Source organism: Cloeon dipterum, chromosome 3, assembly GCF_949628265.1.
Source record: "Cloeon dipterum chromosome 3, ieCloDipt1.1, whole genome shotgun sequence".
NCBI classification, from domain to species: Eukaryota; Metazoa; Arthropoda; class Insecta; order Ephemeroptera; family Baetidae; genus Cloeon; species Cloeon dipterum.
In genome coordinates this window covers 14222122-14237125 of record NC_088788.1, presented here as the reverse complement: position 1 = coordinate 14237125, position 15004 = coordinate 14222122, and the positions used below count along the sequence as shown (strand labels likewise).

Genomic DNA, 15004 nt, shown 5'->3' with positions numbered 1-15004 from the left:
TCGGCGAGGCGCACCTGACGCCTGGCCCGTTCGGCAGCCTTGGCAGCGGCGGCCTAACTAAGTACACTGAGCCCGTATGTGCGTGTACACGCACAAAGCCTTGCATACCTGAGCCCAATGCCAGCGGCAAAGCCGCTGGAATAACAATATGAGCGTAAGAAAAGAAAGAAATCCAGCTCATTAGTCTTGCCAGCCACACAGGCTTGGCGTGTGACGGCAATGACGATCAGCTGTGCTCGGAATATCACTCTGTGTGTGTGTCAAGGTGCTTTATGCGGAGGAGATAAGAAGCACCTGCCTTCGCCCGACCCGATGATGGGTGCATCCTCGTTCTGCGGCTACATGCGAGATGGAGGCAGGTGTATTTGCGCGCGCTAAATCTGCCACCGCCTGCGAACAATGCGGCCTGATTATCATTTTTATTGGTCTGTTAAATTTGCCATCTCCGCATATGCCGACGAGCACGCATTACGCAGGGGCGAGCCCGCTTAGATTTGAAAATTTCCATATGTTCGCCCGGCGCATAATGGAGGGGAACGAATTTTTTTTCAATTAATATTGCTGGAAATAAAAACTGGTACGAGATTTGATAATGTGAGGGGTCTTTTTTCATTTTCCCCATGTAAGTAACTCTAACTCAATTCTTGGAGGACGCAATCATCGATGTTGATTGACTGATTTTAAAATTATCTTTAAACTGTCAACATCAACTCCACGCGCCCCTTTTTCTTTTAAATGCCAACAATTTGCCATTCAGACGCTCTCTCCGACAGGCAATTCCGCAAAAAGCCGGCGTCTGATTTTAAAAACGAGTATGTCTGGGCCATTGTGCGCAAAAAGCAGCGAGCGAGCGACTCGATTGGCCGTGCAGCATTCGCGCTTGCCGGCGTCCAGTTCCGCCACTTTGCGCGAGGGGACCCGAGAACAAAGTAAGAAATCAGAGACAAGTCAGACAATGTGTCCTTTGTTTACATTCGATCAGATATCAGTGGCAAAAGCAGGAATCCGCATGGCTGCTGCTGGTGCTGGCGAAAAGAATGGATGCTGCCGGCGTGCCGTCGTTAAAAATTAATCAGGTTTTTGCGCACACGGATTTTTTTCCGGCGTCGCTTGTATTATCGCCAATCTGCACTCGCCAAATAAAACCGGATTTAAATTGATTTGTCCGTGCGACGGAGAAAAAAAGGTAGGAAAGCCAGCCGTGGCCTTTTATTTTTATTGAATGTATCGATTGGTGTTTATTATTGCGATCCTCGAGCCAAAGTGCGCGCCGACCAGGCAACTTTTAGGATTAATGGCACACGTTCCATTAGGCAAATTCGAAATTTTTCACAGCCACTGCCATCGTCGTCGTCGTCGCAGCAGTCTCAATATTTTACAGCTTGGCAGCCATAAAGAAATTTTTATTATGATTTTACTGGTTGAAAATTTCTTTTATAGCGCGGAAAAACAAGTTTATGGCTTCTGGCTCTTTATTTTTCATGCCGTTCCACACAGCTCGCGGCCGCGCGTCATTATGCTTCCCAGTGGCTGCATTACTTCGATTTTTCGCTCAAAACTATGCTCCATGTGTGAAATTCTTCTCGTTGCCTCGTGAAATGCGCGGCGATAAAATAAATCTGCACGAAAGAGGAGAAGATGGGCACACAATACTCTTGGATTTTGCTTTGTGCACGTCAGAAGCCACAAATTGGTCTCGCTGACTAGCGTATCATGTCAGAAAATAATCTCCGGAGAAGTTGCTTCTGCTGCCGGAGATTCGTGATGGAATCGGTGCTCTCAAGGTGTAGATTGTATATATACAGAGGATGGACAGAAAGGTCGCGATCGGAATGATATAGGAGTGAACGCAGACCTTGACGAGCAGAAATATCAAAATGGCATTATTGTAACTTGCGAACGTTGCATAAGTTATGATAATGGGAAAAGTTATTAGAAAATTACGTAACTGAAGGAGCTGAACGTTTTTCTATGTTGCGGCTCTCGTCAGCGGAAGATGAACAGATAATACTCATCGCAGTTCATGGCCTCAAGTTCAGTAGATTGAAGATAGAAACGTGAAATGTATCTAGGGGCAAAAAATGTAACCCTGTTCGCTTAGTTTCAAATTGAAAGCTTGTAGTGAAAAAACGATTCAAGTGAAATAGGTTAAAACATTAAATTTGACCACCACCTAGGATCAATTAACGTGCTAGCCTGCACATTCCGTTCCGGGGAAAAATGATGACAAATGTTGAAGTTCCTGAGGTCTGAGCACCAATCTCACTGTTAATCTGAGTCCTAAATTTCAGGAAAATTATCTAGCGATATATATATCCGCTCTTCCTGGTTTGAATGCGATAAAAAGGTTCGAAAAACCATGTGCCTTTTAGTTTAATCTTGAAACTCCCCTGGTAAAACCTCGAGACTTCCTTCGATCAGTCGCAGCGGCAGCTTTCTTGCCTATTTCACATTCGTGGCCCCAGGCCAGCTAGAAATGGACAGCAGATCCCTTTAGCTTCCTGCCCTTTGCCGAAGCGCCGGTTTATTTATCTCAGGCGTCACGAGTCGGCAGGGTCAAGCTGATAGTTTTGCGCGATACTTTAACGGCGGGCATTATTTTCAATTTACATGTGACACGTTATCAGCCGGGTCGGCAGCGGGAAAAAAAATACACCCCACGTGTTTATGTGCGCCAAAGCGATAGCAATAAAAGCGGCGGAGACAAGTTTTCGGCAGGAAACTTCCTCCAGCTCCTGCTGCTGATCACGTCCGCGACAAAACGCTTTGACGCCTCTCCCTCGCCATTTTTCTTCAGCCGAGCTGGCCGATCGAATTTTCGCAAGACTCGCCAGGGATGCGTGCCTTTTGTTCGAGTGAAAAATTGGCGCCAGCGTCCACCCTATCGTTTTCAATGCAGTCGTAGGAACTGGGTTGGCGAGACTCGAAATGAAGTAAAAATGATGAAGTCGTGCAAGTGGAATTTGATATTTAATTCTCAAGGAAGCCAGCCTTGGGGCTTGAAGTGTAAAAATACACCACGGCTCTTTTATTGCTTGGGAAAATCTGAAGATAATTTCCGATAATCGGCGATTACTTCTCAGGCGACACTCCGTCAGATCGATGCCGCTTATCTATCACGCGGCCGCAGCGTGAATGAGAGAAGGAAAATAAAAGGTGTCATTTCCGCGGAACAAGGCTGCTTTTATCAACGACTGACGTCACTGCGGGATGGCTGCAAATCGCAAATTCAAACAAGCGCTGACTTGAAACCCCCGACCCCCATCCGTACATATCGGCGGCACACGCACAAGCTGAATTATTTCCACGCAAGCAAAGTTTGGAAACTCGTCGTGCGGTGTGGTGACTTGGAAATTCAAATCGCGCCGGCAGCCGGGCTGTTTCGGAGTGGCTGCACACCGCCGACCGACCAGCAGCAGCCGCAGCAGTGTCTTACTTAAATGGTTTGGCAGCAGCTCCTATCTTAATTGAAATTATGCCTCGAGCTCGGGTGCCTAATTGCGAAAATTGTTTTCGCTATCGCAGCCGGAGCAGCGCAGAGCACCACTCGAAGACGTCTCCTCTCCTCTGCCGCGCGATAAGGATGCTGCGTGTTAACGTGCATTAACAATGGAAATTTATTCTAATTCGCAGCATCCACGCACACACGCGCCCAGACGAGACGAGAGTGTCACTCAAACGCGCAATGGAAATTACATCAACGCTGAAACCGAATCTGGTGCTACACACACAACGCGCGGCCAGGAAAATGTAACAAGTTGAATGACTGCATGCGGACGTGGCTACGCATGGTGGCGCACACCAGATCTGCCCCTCAAATCACAACACACAATTCTTTTTGAAATTTAATTCCTTCCAGTGATAATATTAAACCGCGCGCGGGCAGGCAAGCGTGTAGATTAAAAAAGTCACACACACTCATAGCGTCTGACTGTTTTCTTGTGAGGATTTACGAAAGGGGCGCTCGCAAAGATCACCGATCACGAAGCAACTGTCAGATTAGGCGACCGACTCGATTGGCTTTTTTGTAGCCGTCGTGAGAGAAGGGGGAGGACGAGAAATTTCTTGTGGGTTGAAAAAACGCTAACGTGGAATTAGTCTGAATCATAAAATTGTTACAGACCTTTTAGAATAATTTTCACTGCACTTTAAAAGCGTCTCGTGATATCAATTTTTTACAATTACACTTTTCTATCCCCTTGTGCCGCACTATTCATGTTGATGCTCCTCGGGGAGAATGTAATCATCACCAAATTGAATTAACAATTTGAGATAAAAACTGTTCTGAACCGCCGCCATTAAATGCCGCTGCGCGCATCCCCGCGGCAGTGGTGCAGCTGCACTTCCTTTTTTTAATAAACTGATTTTTATCCACGAAGATCTGTACAGCTGGTGTTCTTTCTTAAATTTCAATACGCGCGCTGATCCACAAAGATATGACCGCTGAAGAGAGGAGAGAACCCAGCAGGAGGATTATAATTATTATACAAGGGAGTCGAAGAAGAAGCACCCAGCAGTCAGTCAGTTTTTTAGCCTCAAACACTGATTTTCCATCAAACCGGTTTTGCTGCAGCTCGACTCGCACGAAACATCCTCTCTAGCCTGCGCGTTTTTTTCTCTTTCTCTCTCGTCTTTGTAACACCAGCAACTTTGTAGCTTTGATGATGTTGGTAATATGTTTCTCTTTCTGCCAGCCGTGGCTGTGTTTTTGATAAGAAAAGTTGAAAGCACCACCAAACATTCTTCTTTTCCAACAGCAGACACAAACGGGCCAGGCCCTCTTGTATTTTTCTTCCTCCACTGTGAACCTAAATTCCAGCAGTGTGAGCACCAACCAGCATATTGATCGATTTCGCGGCCTCCTTTTGTTCTCCGTTCGCGTTTTCGTATACTATATGTGTGTGCACGTATATATTTCCTCTTCCTTTAACTCGCGGAGCACAAGCACATAATAAATCATCATATTGTGGATAAAAGAGTATAAATATACAAAAGGTGGTGCGCGCCGCCGCGGATGCTCTTCTTCTCTTACATTATTAAATCATCTCGCGCGCGCACCCATCACTTCATAAAATTCGAATCTCGGAGGCCTAGTTGGACGTTTTTATCTCCAAAGAATGATGATCTCTGCGTCGTAAAAAAATAAGTATGAAGTGTTTGTACGTAAAATAAGCACGCACTCTTATTTTACAAATGAAATCGAGAGGAAAAATAATCTGCCTGAAAGGAATGAAAAAATCCTCTCCGGCACACTCATTTTCTTTCGGTTTGTTTGGAATTTAATTTCGAAAACTTTTCCCGAGTCTTTAAACGGATTTCACTCTCTCTCGCTCTGCCCGAATCAGCAGTGCTGTGAGCAGAGCAGCAGTTTAGAGTTACTAATTAGGATTAACAAAGTCCCGGCCGAGGAGCAGAGCCGTTTCAAAAAGCACACGCAGATTTTCCTCAGAACGCTGAAAAGTTAATCCGATTAGCGAACGAAACAGTTGTGACTTTTTCCGCCCTATGCAACTCGCATAGCACATCCAGATTTTTTCGGCAGTTTGCTCCAAAATGGCCGGAATCTGTGAATTTGTGTTACGGCGTGTAAAACGCCTGCTTTTAGGCTTTTTCATTAATTCAGCTCTCTTTCAGTGTTGTTCTGCAACACTTTGCAACTGCTGCGGAAACAAATACACAAGCTGTTGCAGATGGAAGCTGCGTCCACGCTGCTTGGCTATTGTAAAATGTCATTTTGGCGCAACAATCTTATGAAAGAGCTGTATTAACACATCTGGAGAGTACATCATTTGTGTTAAACCTGCTTTTTTCACGCTGAGGAAGATGTTGCGAATTAACACGAAGACTTAAATATCAAACTGAATGATGTTCAAAACCAGAATGGGTGCGCCTAATAGTGAACAGCCGCAGTAATATAGCTGCAGGCCAGGGCCTTTTAAATCTTTGGCTTTTCAAAAACGGTCGACTGCAATAATTGCTGAGTGAGCACAATAAAAAGGAGAAATAAGAGTAATGAAATCTAAGAAGCGAATGGCCTTCACTATGCGACAAAACATTCTTACAAAAATTCAGAAGCCCAAAATTGCATCCCTTTTAGTTGAAGTTAAGAATCCAGAGAAGGAAAATTACGTGTGAATGACAGCAGCAACAACTGCTGTCCAATCAAGATGATGTTATGGCAAAGTGCCGTGAAATGTTTTCCCATTAATCAGTTCAAGGTTATGGAAATTTTTATTATTATTATAAGCTCCCTATCCGTGTATTTTTGTTCTATTCATGTAATTACCGTATTAATTCGCATAGAAATATATTTTTTGTTCTTGTGAGATTGATGCTGAAAATATATCTTTCACTGGAGTGGCAGTAATGAATGCATCTGGATTGAAAGAGATACATCCACTTTGCTTTGTTCTCATTCACTGGAAAATTGAATGCCTTGCTCCTTGCCAAATTGCAATGGAAACTGTAATGCGCATCGCACAGACAAAGGCGCCCATCCGACCTCGCTCCAGTTCTATTTTGACTTAAACAATCGAACCCCTTTGTTGCAAAAAATAGATATCGCCAGCTGACAGTTTTACGAGTTCTAGCTCTTTCATTGCCGCGGCTTCCTCGAACATTTTATAATTTTGCAATCTCCCAAAATAGCATTTGCACGTCCGATTTGTCGGATCAGCATGAGTTGCCAACTTTGCGCAATCAATCAAAATTTATCTTAGAGCTGCGGCCGTCCGAAAACTGCAACACAAACATGGCAGTTCGCGATTCGAGCTAGATTAATCTGGCAGGCTCGCAGGACGCATTGTCTTGATTCGCTGGAGGCACTCGCTTCGCCCGCCACACAAAAGCTGCTCCGAGAGCCAACTTTCGCGAGCCAAAAGTATTCAGCTGCCGCACACAAAGGCGAATATTGCAAAAATCTCAAATTCAGATGGTGCAGGTATGCATCGTTGCGATGCATCGTGTTTGCGTTGCCGCATACTTGCGCGAATCCGACTTCAAAGGCTGCTCAAAGGCTGAATTTTCGTGAGCTCACTTTCATTCGCGACGACAAAGGTGCTTTGCGAGCGAATTTGCCTGAAAGGTATTTGTTAGTCATACGAGCAGGCAGCTAAGGGAGGCGTGTGTGCCGAGCAGCAGCTAATTGCCGGCACACAGATCCATCCAATCTGCGAAACTAATAGCTCCCGAATTGGCTCTTGCTAATTAATTAGTTCTGTCTTGCAGAACGCGCGCACCGTCACACAGCTGGATCTGGCGTATGCAGATTCCGTTAATCAACGAGGAATTATATTTCGCTGAACGCCACGTTTGCGGTGAATTCAGACGCACGCGAAAGGCAAACAAACGCCCATAACATATACATACGTGTAGTTAAACGACAGCTCTCAAAGCAAATCAATGCATCCGTGGAAACTTGTATTGTGCGATAGTTGTCGAAGATGAATTCTCTTTGAAGTTGGCTCAACGTCCTGGACCCCGAAAAATGCGAGACATGTGTGTCTGAACAACGCCGACCCGCTGAGCTTGCTTGTGAGAGGCACCTGCAGCAAGCAGTTCATTCTTTTGAAGCCTTTCTCCTCGAGCAGAACAAGGAAAAACGAAGCAGAGGAGAATCAATTATGAAAGTCATGCTTAATACAAACTCAGAGAGCCAAGAACAATTGCTGTGGGAACTCATGATCGTTCAATTGCGGAGGCAACAGCAATTGAAAAGTTGAGCAACATCACGTCTGTGCCAAGCAAATGGCAAAATGATTTTCTGCCTCTCAAAGAAATAAATCTGTTCTTTGCATCAGGAAAATCAAAAGCATTACACAAGTCAAGCGAATTTACAATCTGCTTGAGCTTTAATTTAGATTTAGTAAAAGGAAAAATATATAAGCGCAATTTATATAGCAGCTTCTTTTTGCATAATTGCGTAGACGATCTTAAATGAGGAGGCAGATTCAATTTCGAGAGCACAGAAAATTTTTCTCCTGGGTGACAGCAGCTTTTTACGGTGCTCTTCGCGACTTGCTGAAGCAATAAAATTTTATGTGCTGAATTAATTACACTTGGGCTGGAAGAAGCTGTTGATTTTTTCACTTAATTATGCACATCACTCCGCTTTAAAGAACGGAGAAGAAAATCATTTCATGGCACACTGACGAGATGTACGCTTTAATCTTTTAACGGCGGGCCATGGATTAGCATATAAACCAATAGAGGGCCTATATATTTCGACTTGTTTCGTTCCCCTGTCTACGAGTCAATAAATCGGTAAAAAAACGGTGCTCGATGCTTCTGCTCTATCTTAACGAAAAATGACAGCTTGATTAGACTGCAGCTGTTGGTAAAGTTTAATTGCTGATCCGACTTCTTAACGCCCAGCAAAAGAAATGAATTAAAATCCCATCTAAAGTAGGAACTGTTATTAACCGAACTCAAAGCATCTCGTAAAATTCACCCGTTCGACATTTCGCGAAGACGGGAAAAGTTTAAGCCGGCAAGCGCGACTGAAATTAATTACTTCGACGGCAGTCAGATTAATGAGAAGGCGAACTTTTACAATAACGGCTGAGGAAACTGGCTGCTTGGCTTCTGTGTAAACACGAGTCGTCGGCCAGGGGTATAAATCGGCCGACGACGAGCCTCAACGAGCCTCGGCTCACGTGTGCGTGTGAGCGTCGGCTGCGGTGACGTCACGCGGCGCTTTTTGTTCCGCTGCGTGGCAGAGTTACGAGGGTGGCAGCGCAGGGCGGAGAGGAAGAAAAGTAAAAGCAGGGGCTGGTGGGTGTGTTCAAGGGGTTTTGACAGCATTATGGCCCATAACCAGCGAGCAGCACTTTTGGCTTGCATCTCCTCGTTCTCATCCGCCGCACTTTGGCACTATTTCACGTCTGCGGTGTTTTGGGACCGTGCTTTTGGCTCAAAGAGCGAGAAATTCAGCAGCCTCGTCGTGTACCTAATGCCGCTGCCACCGAGCACAAAGAAAATTGCAGCCCCTCACACTGCTCCACTGCTCGATTTATTTCGCTGCAAATTTGGCTGCTGCTCTGATACGAATCAAGCTCGCTACTCTTGCCCGCCGAGAGGGATTTCGCTTCTTCAGTGTCTTTTTCCGCCCCAGAACGGTTATGGGAAAGTGCCTGCCTTTCGCTGTACGCACGCGAGAGAATTTTTTCTCGAGAAATGTGTGTGTGCGTTGCAGCCAGCCGCCTGCCGGCCTATTCTGCTTATTCCCTCCCAATTTTCTGGATGATTTTACTTTTCTTTATTTGATCCCTTTCGCCGCTCTGCCTTCGGAAAAGGAAATAAAAGTGGGTTATTCCTTCGGCCCTGAAACAAATACATTGGGAAGCTGCAAAACCATAGCGAACTTTCTGTTATGTTTACGTGAAAAATTGGATTTCTGATGTAAAATCCCTTTTGGTGACTGAATAAAAGAAGCTTAAGAAATGATGAAAATTTGGAGGTTGAGGCCATTCGACATTTAAACTTTACTCAGTAAAAAAGTGTCAGATTGATGTTGTTCCTGCCACGCAAGAAGTCGACTTTGGAATCGGAGTTTGCAAGTGCAAAAACGATGCTAAGATAAATTTGGGTCCATCCAAACTCGATTAGCATCCCATTTCGGTGCGGCAGGAGCAAAAACGGCTTCGGCCACCACTCCACTTGTCACCAGAAGCCCAAAAATTGAGTGGTCCGGCTCTTGTGAGAGCCACGAGTCGGGGGCAATACATCAGAGAACGGTTTTATCCTCAAAGCGGCCGAACAAACAGGCCGGAGCGAATTTTGATTCAAAGAGCCAACTCATCAATCATTGCGGGCCAAAAAGTTGCAATTACGGCGGCTGGACGGGCGGGCGGCGCGGGTAATTCGCCGGCGCAGCGCAGGTCACTTTTAATCAATTATTGCCATCGGCATAATGACAGCGGCAGCTCGTCACCAGCAAAAGGGTGCTGCCCGATGTGACAAAAGCGGCGAGTCACTGCGCCAAAGCATCTGCGCCTGATGTCGGGTACGTCTCGCCCGCCGCTCTATTTGTGAATGACGAATTAAAAGGTTCATTAAGCAACGGCGTGGCTTTATGGAAATAAACCGCACGCTCGCACACCTGCCCCAGCTTCGTCACTTTCACGCACATTATTTTTGGCCCAAACAACGAGACGCTGCGTGCTGCCAAGACTATAATCGGACGCATTATCGCTTTATTTGCTTGCTGAATCGGCTCGAAGTGGCTCTCGCAAAGGGCATCATTGTATTTGCTCAGCAGTGTGCCGTCTGTGCGATAAAACTAATTGTTGCAATTTTCAATGGCACCATTATTTACTCTCTTGAGTGTAGAGCTGACAATGAATTCCTCTTAAAACATTTTCACATGGACCTTCAATAAAAAATACTAATAGAGAAACAAAATTTGAAAACTGATTGATATAAATCATTTAATTAAACACAAAATTCTTTTGAAAAAAGTGTTAACCATGACAATTTTTGTCTCTTCATCTTTCCCCTGAATATCATTTTACACAACAATATCATTAATTCAGTAATTCCATTGTTTGAAAATTTGGCAAAACAGAAAGCACAATTCATCGCTTAAGTTTCTAAATATCCTGCTGAAACCAGAGACTTATTTAGGAGTTTTTGTTGGCAATTTAGAGGTCTCGCTCGGGGCGCACGTTCCGGACCAAAAAGCCTCTGCGGTCGAGATTAATCATATTTCCCGAGAGTGAGCAGGCTTTAGGGAAACAAAGAAAACAAGGGCTGTTTTTAATTCGAGCTCGGTCACTTTACGCCCGCGCGCGAGCGAGCGTCACCTCTCGGCAAAAAAGCGTCAAAGCAACCCTTTGCTGCCCACACCTCTCAAAATAAATAGAAAACGGCACTACCAACGCGCGCTGCTCGGGCTAAATATAAATTTACACCGCTAAATCCAGTCAGTCCATAAATGCGCCAAATCGCCAACGCTCGCACGCGTCTCTTTTTGTTGTTACAATCGCTCTCTTTGATATATCCCTCGCCACGGCTTTTACTCTCGCTTCTGACTGTTTTCGTTCACTGCACGAACGCCACTTTCGAAATCGCTTAATAACAAAGAGGGTGCTTTAATTTTCAGCAGCAAAACAGCTAAAATGATGGATGGGGGTGTTTTGGGTCAAATTGTTTTGTCTTTTTAGTTGAAAAGAATTTTTCTTCGTCCTGCAGCTGCTTCAGTTTAAAAAATATTATTCCCAAACACAAAAGGGTCCTTCAAGGCCAAAAAGCAGCTTTCTGTATTCATGCGTTTTTATTTAGCGTTAAAACACGGAAAATGTGCGTGATAATGAGGAATGATAAAAAAAATCCACTTTGAACGGGTAACAGGCGGAACGCTGTTTTTAGTTTTAACTTGTCGTTACTGCCAAACAATTAATGTCTAACTTTCCAGCCTTGGCTGAGCAACAATTTCTAACAAAGCCTTTGACCTGGAAATAATAAACTAAACTGTTCGAAAGCCCAAAGCCCCTTGACCCGGACGGAAATTCCGCAACAACAAAAAACAGTGCGCACCCCTCGGTTGGTGCGCTGCGTGCGTGTCCGTGGCGCTAATCCCGAGAGCAACAAACACGGAGCGAAATTTCTCTCATTCCGCCCGGTGTAATATAACGAAGAAGGAAACTCTAGTTTAACCAAAAGAGGGAATTAAAAAGCAGGTTGCGTGCTGTGACCAACAAGGAACGAGCGAGCGACCGACGGAGCGGTCGTTCGCAGCGGCAGCCGGCGTTCGGCGGCAGCGGCGGCGGCGACGGAGGCTGCGGCCGAAGCACCAGGGAGGGGGAGCAGGGCTCGGGGAGAGAGGGTCGCCCGCCGCCGCCGCCGAGAGAGCCGCGACGCGCGCACCAAGCCAGTGCCAGTGCACTACGAGCCGTACACCGGGCAGGAGCTATGCTGAACGCTGCAGTCGCGGTGATGCCTACTGCCACAGCTCCATGGAACGGTGCCACTGTTTTGACCGCCGATAGTGTGGTTGCCGCCAACCGAGTGCAGACATACGTCGCTAGTTCGTACGGGGTGAGTCGCCGCCGAAAGGCCCAGTTTTTTCTACCGTTCCGTGCGTTGGAGCCGGGCGGGTGGGCGTGTCCCTCGCCACTGCTCATTTGCATACGCATGAGATGAGTGCTAGTTTTTCATTCGGCCCGATTGTGGGTGCGTGGCCCTCGGAGATAAGGGTGGCTGGCTGCTGGAATTTAATTTGGCGCAGACGAGGGTTGCCGGCGAACAGACAGCCAGCCAGCTCCGTCGGCGCTAATTAGGCGAAATTGTCGCGGGCGGCAGCCAGTTTTTCGCCCGCCGTGTCATCTCTGCTGAAAGTGATATGAGATGAGGCGACGGTGCTGGCTGGGGGTGGATCGAGATAAGGGAGGATTTTCGCAGTGCCGGTTTAATGAAGCGCCTCGGAAATGGAGCATTTTGACGTTTTTCGACGAGAAAGTGAAAGCCTCCGAGTTGTTTTAGGAGTCGAGTGACGTTTATTCTAAGTGAGCCGCAGCTGGGTGGAAATTATTGCACTTTTAAAGCCCCGATGGAGCTGAAAGTGTGTCGTTCTACAAATTCTCAAACTAGATACACTCATTTTATAACAAGAAAAATTGCAAACTCAGCGTGTGAGTTTATTTTTAAATTTATGATTTGTGCATTCTGTCCTTCAATTAGCCTCGGTAGTGCACCTAATGGCCAGAGCCCATTAGTGCTTGTTGCTGCAGCCAGCAAAGTTTCCACCGCTGTGCAGTTAAATACTGCTTTTTGCCGCCGCAAACACTTTTCTAAACGCCCTTAATACGTGTCGTGCAACTTTTCTAATGAACACCAGCGTGAAGCATTTAACCCTGTCTGGAAAGGTCTCGTCGCTGCGAAAAGCCGCCCTGCGTAAATATATTTGTGTGTCAGACCGCACACTCCTGCAACCAGTTGGCCCGCGCACAGACATCAACAAAAAACAAACGGAGCCAAATCTCCCCAGGGAACCAAACCGCCGGCGTTAGTTAATTACCCAATTTTTCTCTCACGGTCCTTGATGTATTTACTCCTGGTCAGCGGTGAGCAGGAAAAATTCAACTTTCTCAACCCCTTCCGCGAAAATCGGATTGCCAGCCCTGCGACCTTTGGAATTTCCACCTGGAAAATCAGTAAGCAGGTTAGCCGCGAAGAGGACAAAGGCGGAAAGCGAGTCACCTGAATGGCATTCTTACAGGTTACATCTAAGAGCATTATTATTTGGTAGCATTTTTACGGCGGCGCGCAGGGGCAGCTATTGAAAGGCTCCTCCTTCGCCGGCTCGCCGCTTTTTCTTCCACGTCTTCTCTCAGCTCCTTTCCCATTCAAGTTGGCATGAATAATTTCCCTTTCAGCCCTCTAACTTATGACCTCTGCGCGAGTCAAGCAGCCAGCCTGCCAGCCCACGTTTTATGTGTGTGTGTAATAGAATGCACGGCGTCTTCCTATGCAGAGATTTTAAATAATTTATTATATTATTCGAGAGCGAAAGAGGCGCTGGATGAAAGGATTTACAGCATCCGTCTCAATTCACCCTTTAAACTTTAGTGAAAATTTTCGACAGCCGGAAATTATTCATTATATGCACTGCCTTCTCGCTCATTCTCATTTCTCAGAACCGAATCATCCGAAGAATGTCCTTATGCCCTAAGGAATTCCGTGTACCTTCTTCTACGTGCCGTGTGGAATTTCCATGCAAACTCGAGGCAGAACAAGAAGAGTCTAATCTCTCAATTTGGCCGGCAAAAATGTGTGGATAAACTGCTCCCAAAGGTCGACCCGAATATTAAACCGGCTAATTACTCATTAACGAATGCGGAAAATCGCCGGCTCGTGCATCGGAACGCCCGACGAGACACAAATTTTACATTGATATAATCCAGTGGCACGCCGTAATTATTATTATTATCATCGTCATTATTATTCGCGTCTGGCGCTGTGCTGGTTGCATTATTATAATCGTGTACGCTCGCTCGGCACAACGCCGAATATCCGGCGCAAAGGGTGTGGTTGCCTCTCGCATATCACCAGCGCTGCCGGCAGCACAACCCTTCAATTGATATAATATGTATAGGTGACTCTGTCGTTGCATAACTCACACAACGGTGGGCAAAAACTTAGGGGGGTGCAAACGACTGCTCGTCATCCACAGGGTTGGAATATGCGTCAAATCGCATGTATCGCGTGTGAAGTAGCCTAATTAGTTGAAACTAATCGCTCGATCTTTAACTTTTATTTTCAATCTATGCTGTTATCAAAAAATTTCTTACTCAAAAATAAAAAATTACACGGCTATTTATCGATTTGGAGCCATTAAGTGCGCCCTGGGATGCAGCAGTTTGGTTTGTTTTCGAGCAGCGAAAATGACGATAATGTCACGTCGCGTGATCTCCGGGGTGTGCGGTCGCAGTTGATTTATTCCGAAATGCTGACCGAGCGCGCGGCTGGCTCGCAGGTGAACTCTTCATATGATGTTGCGGTCGATTTGCCTTCGGTGATTGGTGTCGATTTGCGGTCTTTTGATCCCTGGCCTGCCACCGCCGCTGCGCTGCTGTTGGTTTATCGCTGCCGAAATGTGTCGCCGTGTGTTGCGAAAAGTCAGCACCGGCGGCAAATTGATTGGAAATTGATTCGGCGTTGTCAAAACGCGTGTGATGCCGCCCGAAAAAGCATCATGGAACTCAAAAGGACTGCTGGGAAGTGTATAGTGCTGCCACGCCCACTATTGTGCAGGAAATTCGATTTGGATGGCGCATCCAAAAGTAGATAAAATATTCACTTTATTGCAAATCGATTACGAATCTGCACTGGTGAAATTTATGCTACGTTTTTAGAGATGAAATAGAAAAATCAACTCTTGACTCAGTTGTTCTGCAAAAATTATGAGTACGAGTAGAAATGAATTCTGTAGTTTAAAATTCCATTTGACGACAGAAACGTTTTGAATTTTTACGAGACTGGGCCACTTTCATTAAATGTAAATCCC

The 15004-nt window shown here is 45.9% G+C and overlaps 1 protein-coding gene across 12 annotated transcripts in view; it reads left to right on the top strand.

The window, feature by feature from the left end:
• Positions 1-15004, top strand: part of shep (alan shepard) — a 162669-nt gene that overhangs the window by 51994 nt on the left and 95671 nt on the right. For 5 of the 12 annotated variants that reach the window (XM_065482445.1, XM_065482442.1, XM_065482444.1 and 2 more), the window contains exon 1: positions 11863-12036. The exons of 4 other annotated variants lie outside the window; for them this stretch is intronic. In XM_065482445.1, the coding sequence (XP_065338517.1) occupies positions 11911-12036 (126 nt within the window). In that variant the 5' untranslated portion in view covers positions 11863-11910. Of the gene's footprint in view, positions 1-11862; positions 12037-15004 lie in introns of those variants that run through there. 3 more of the 12 variants (XM_065482448.1, XM_065482451.1, XM_065482447.1) reach the window with 1 other exon arrangement.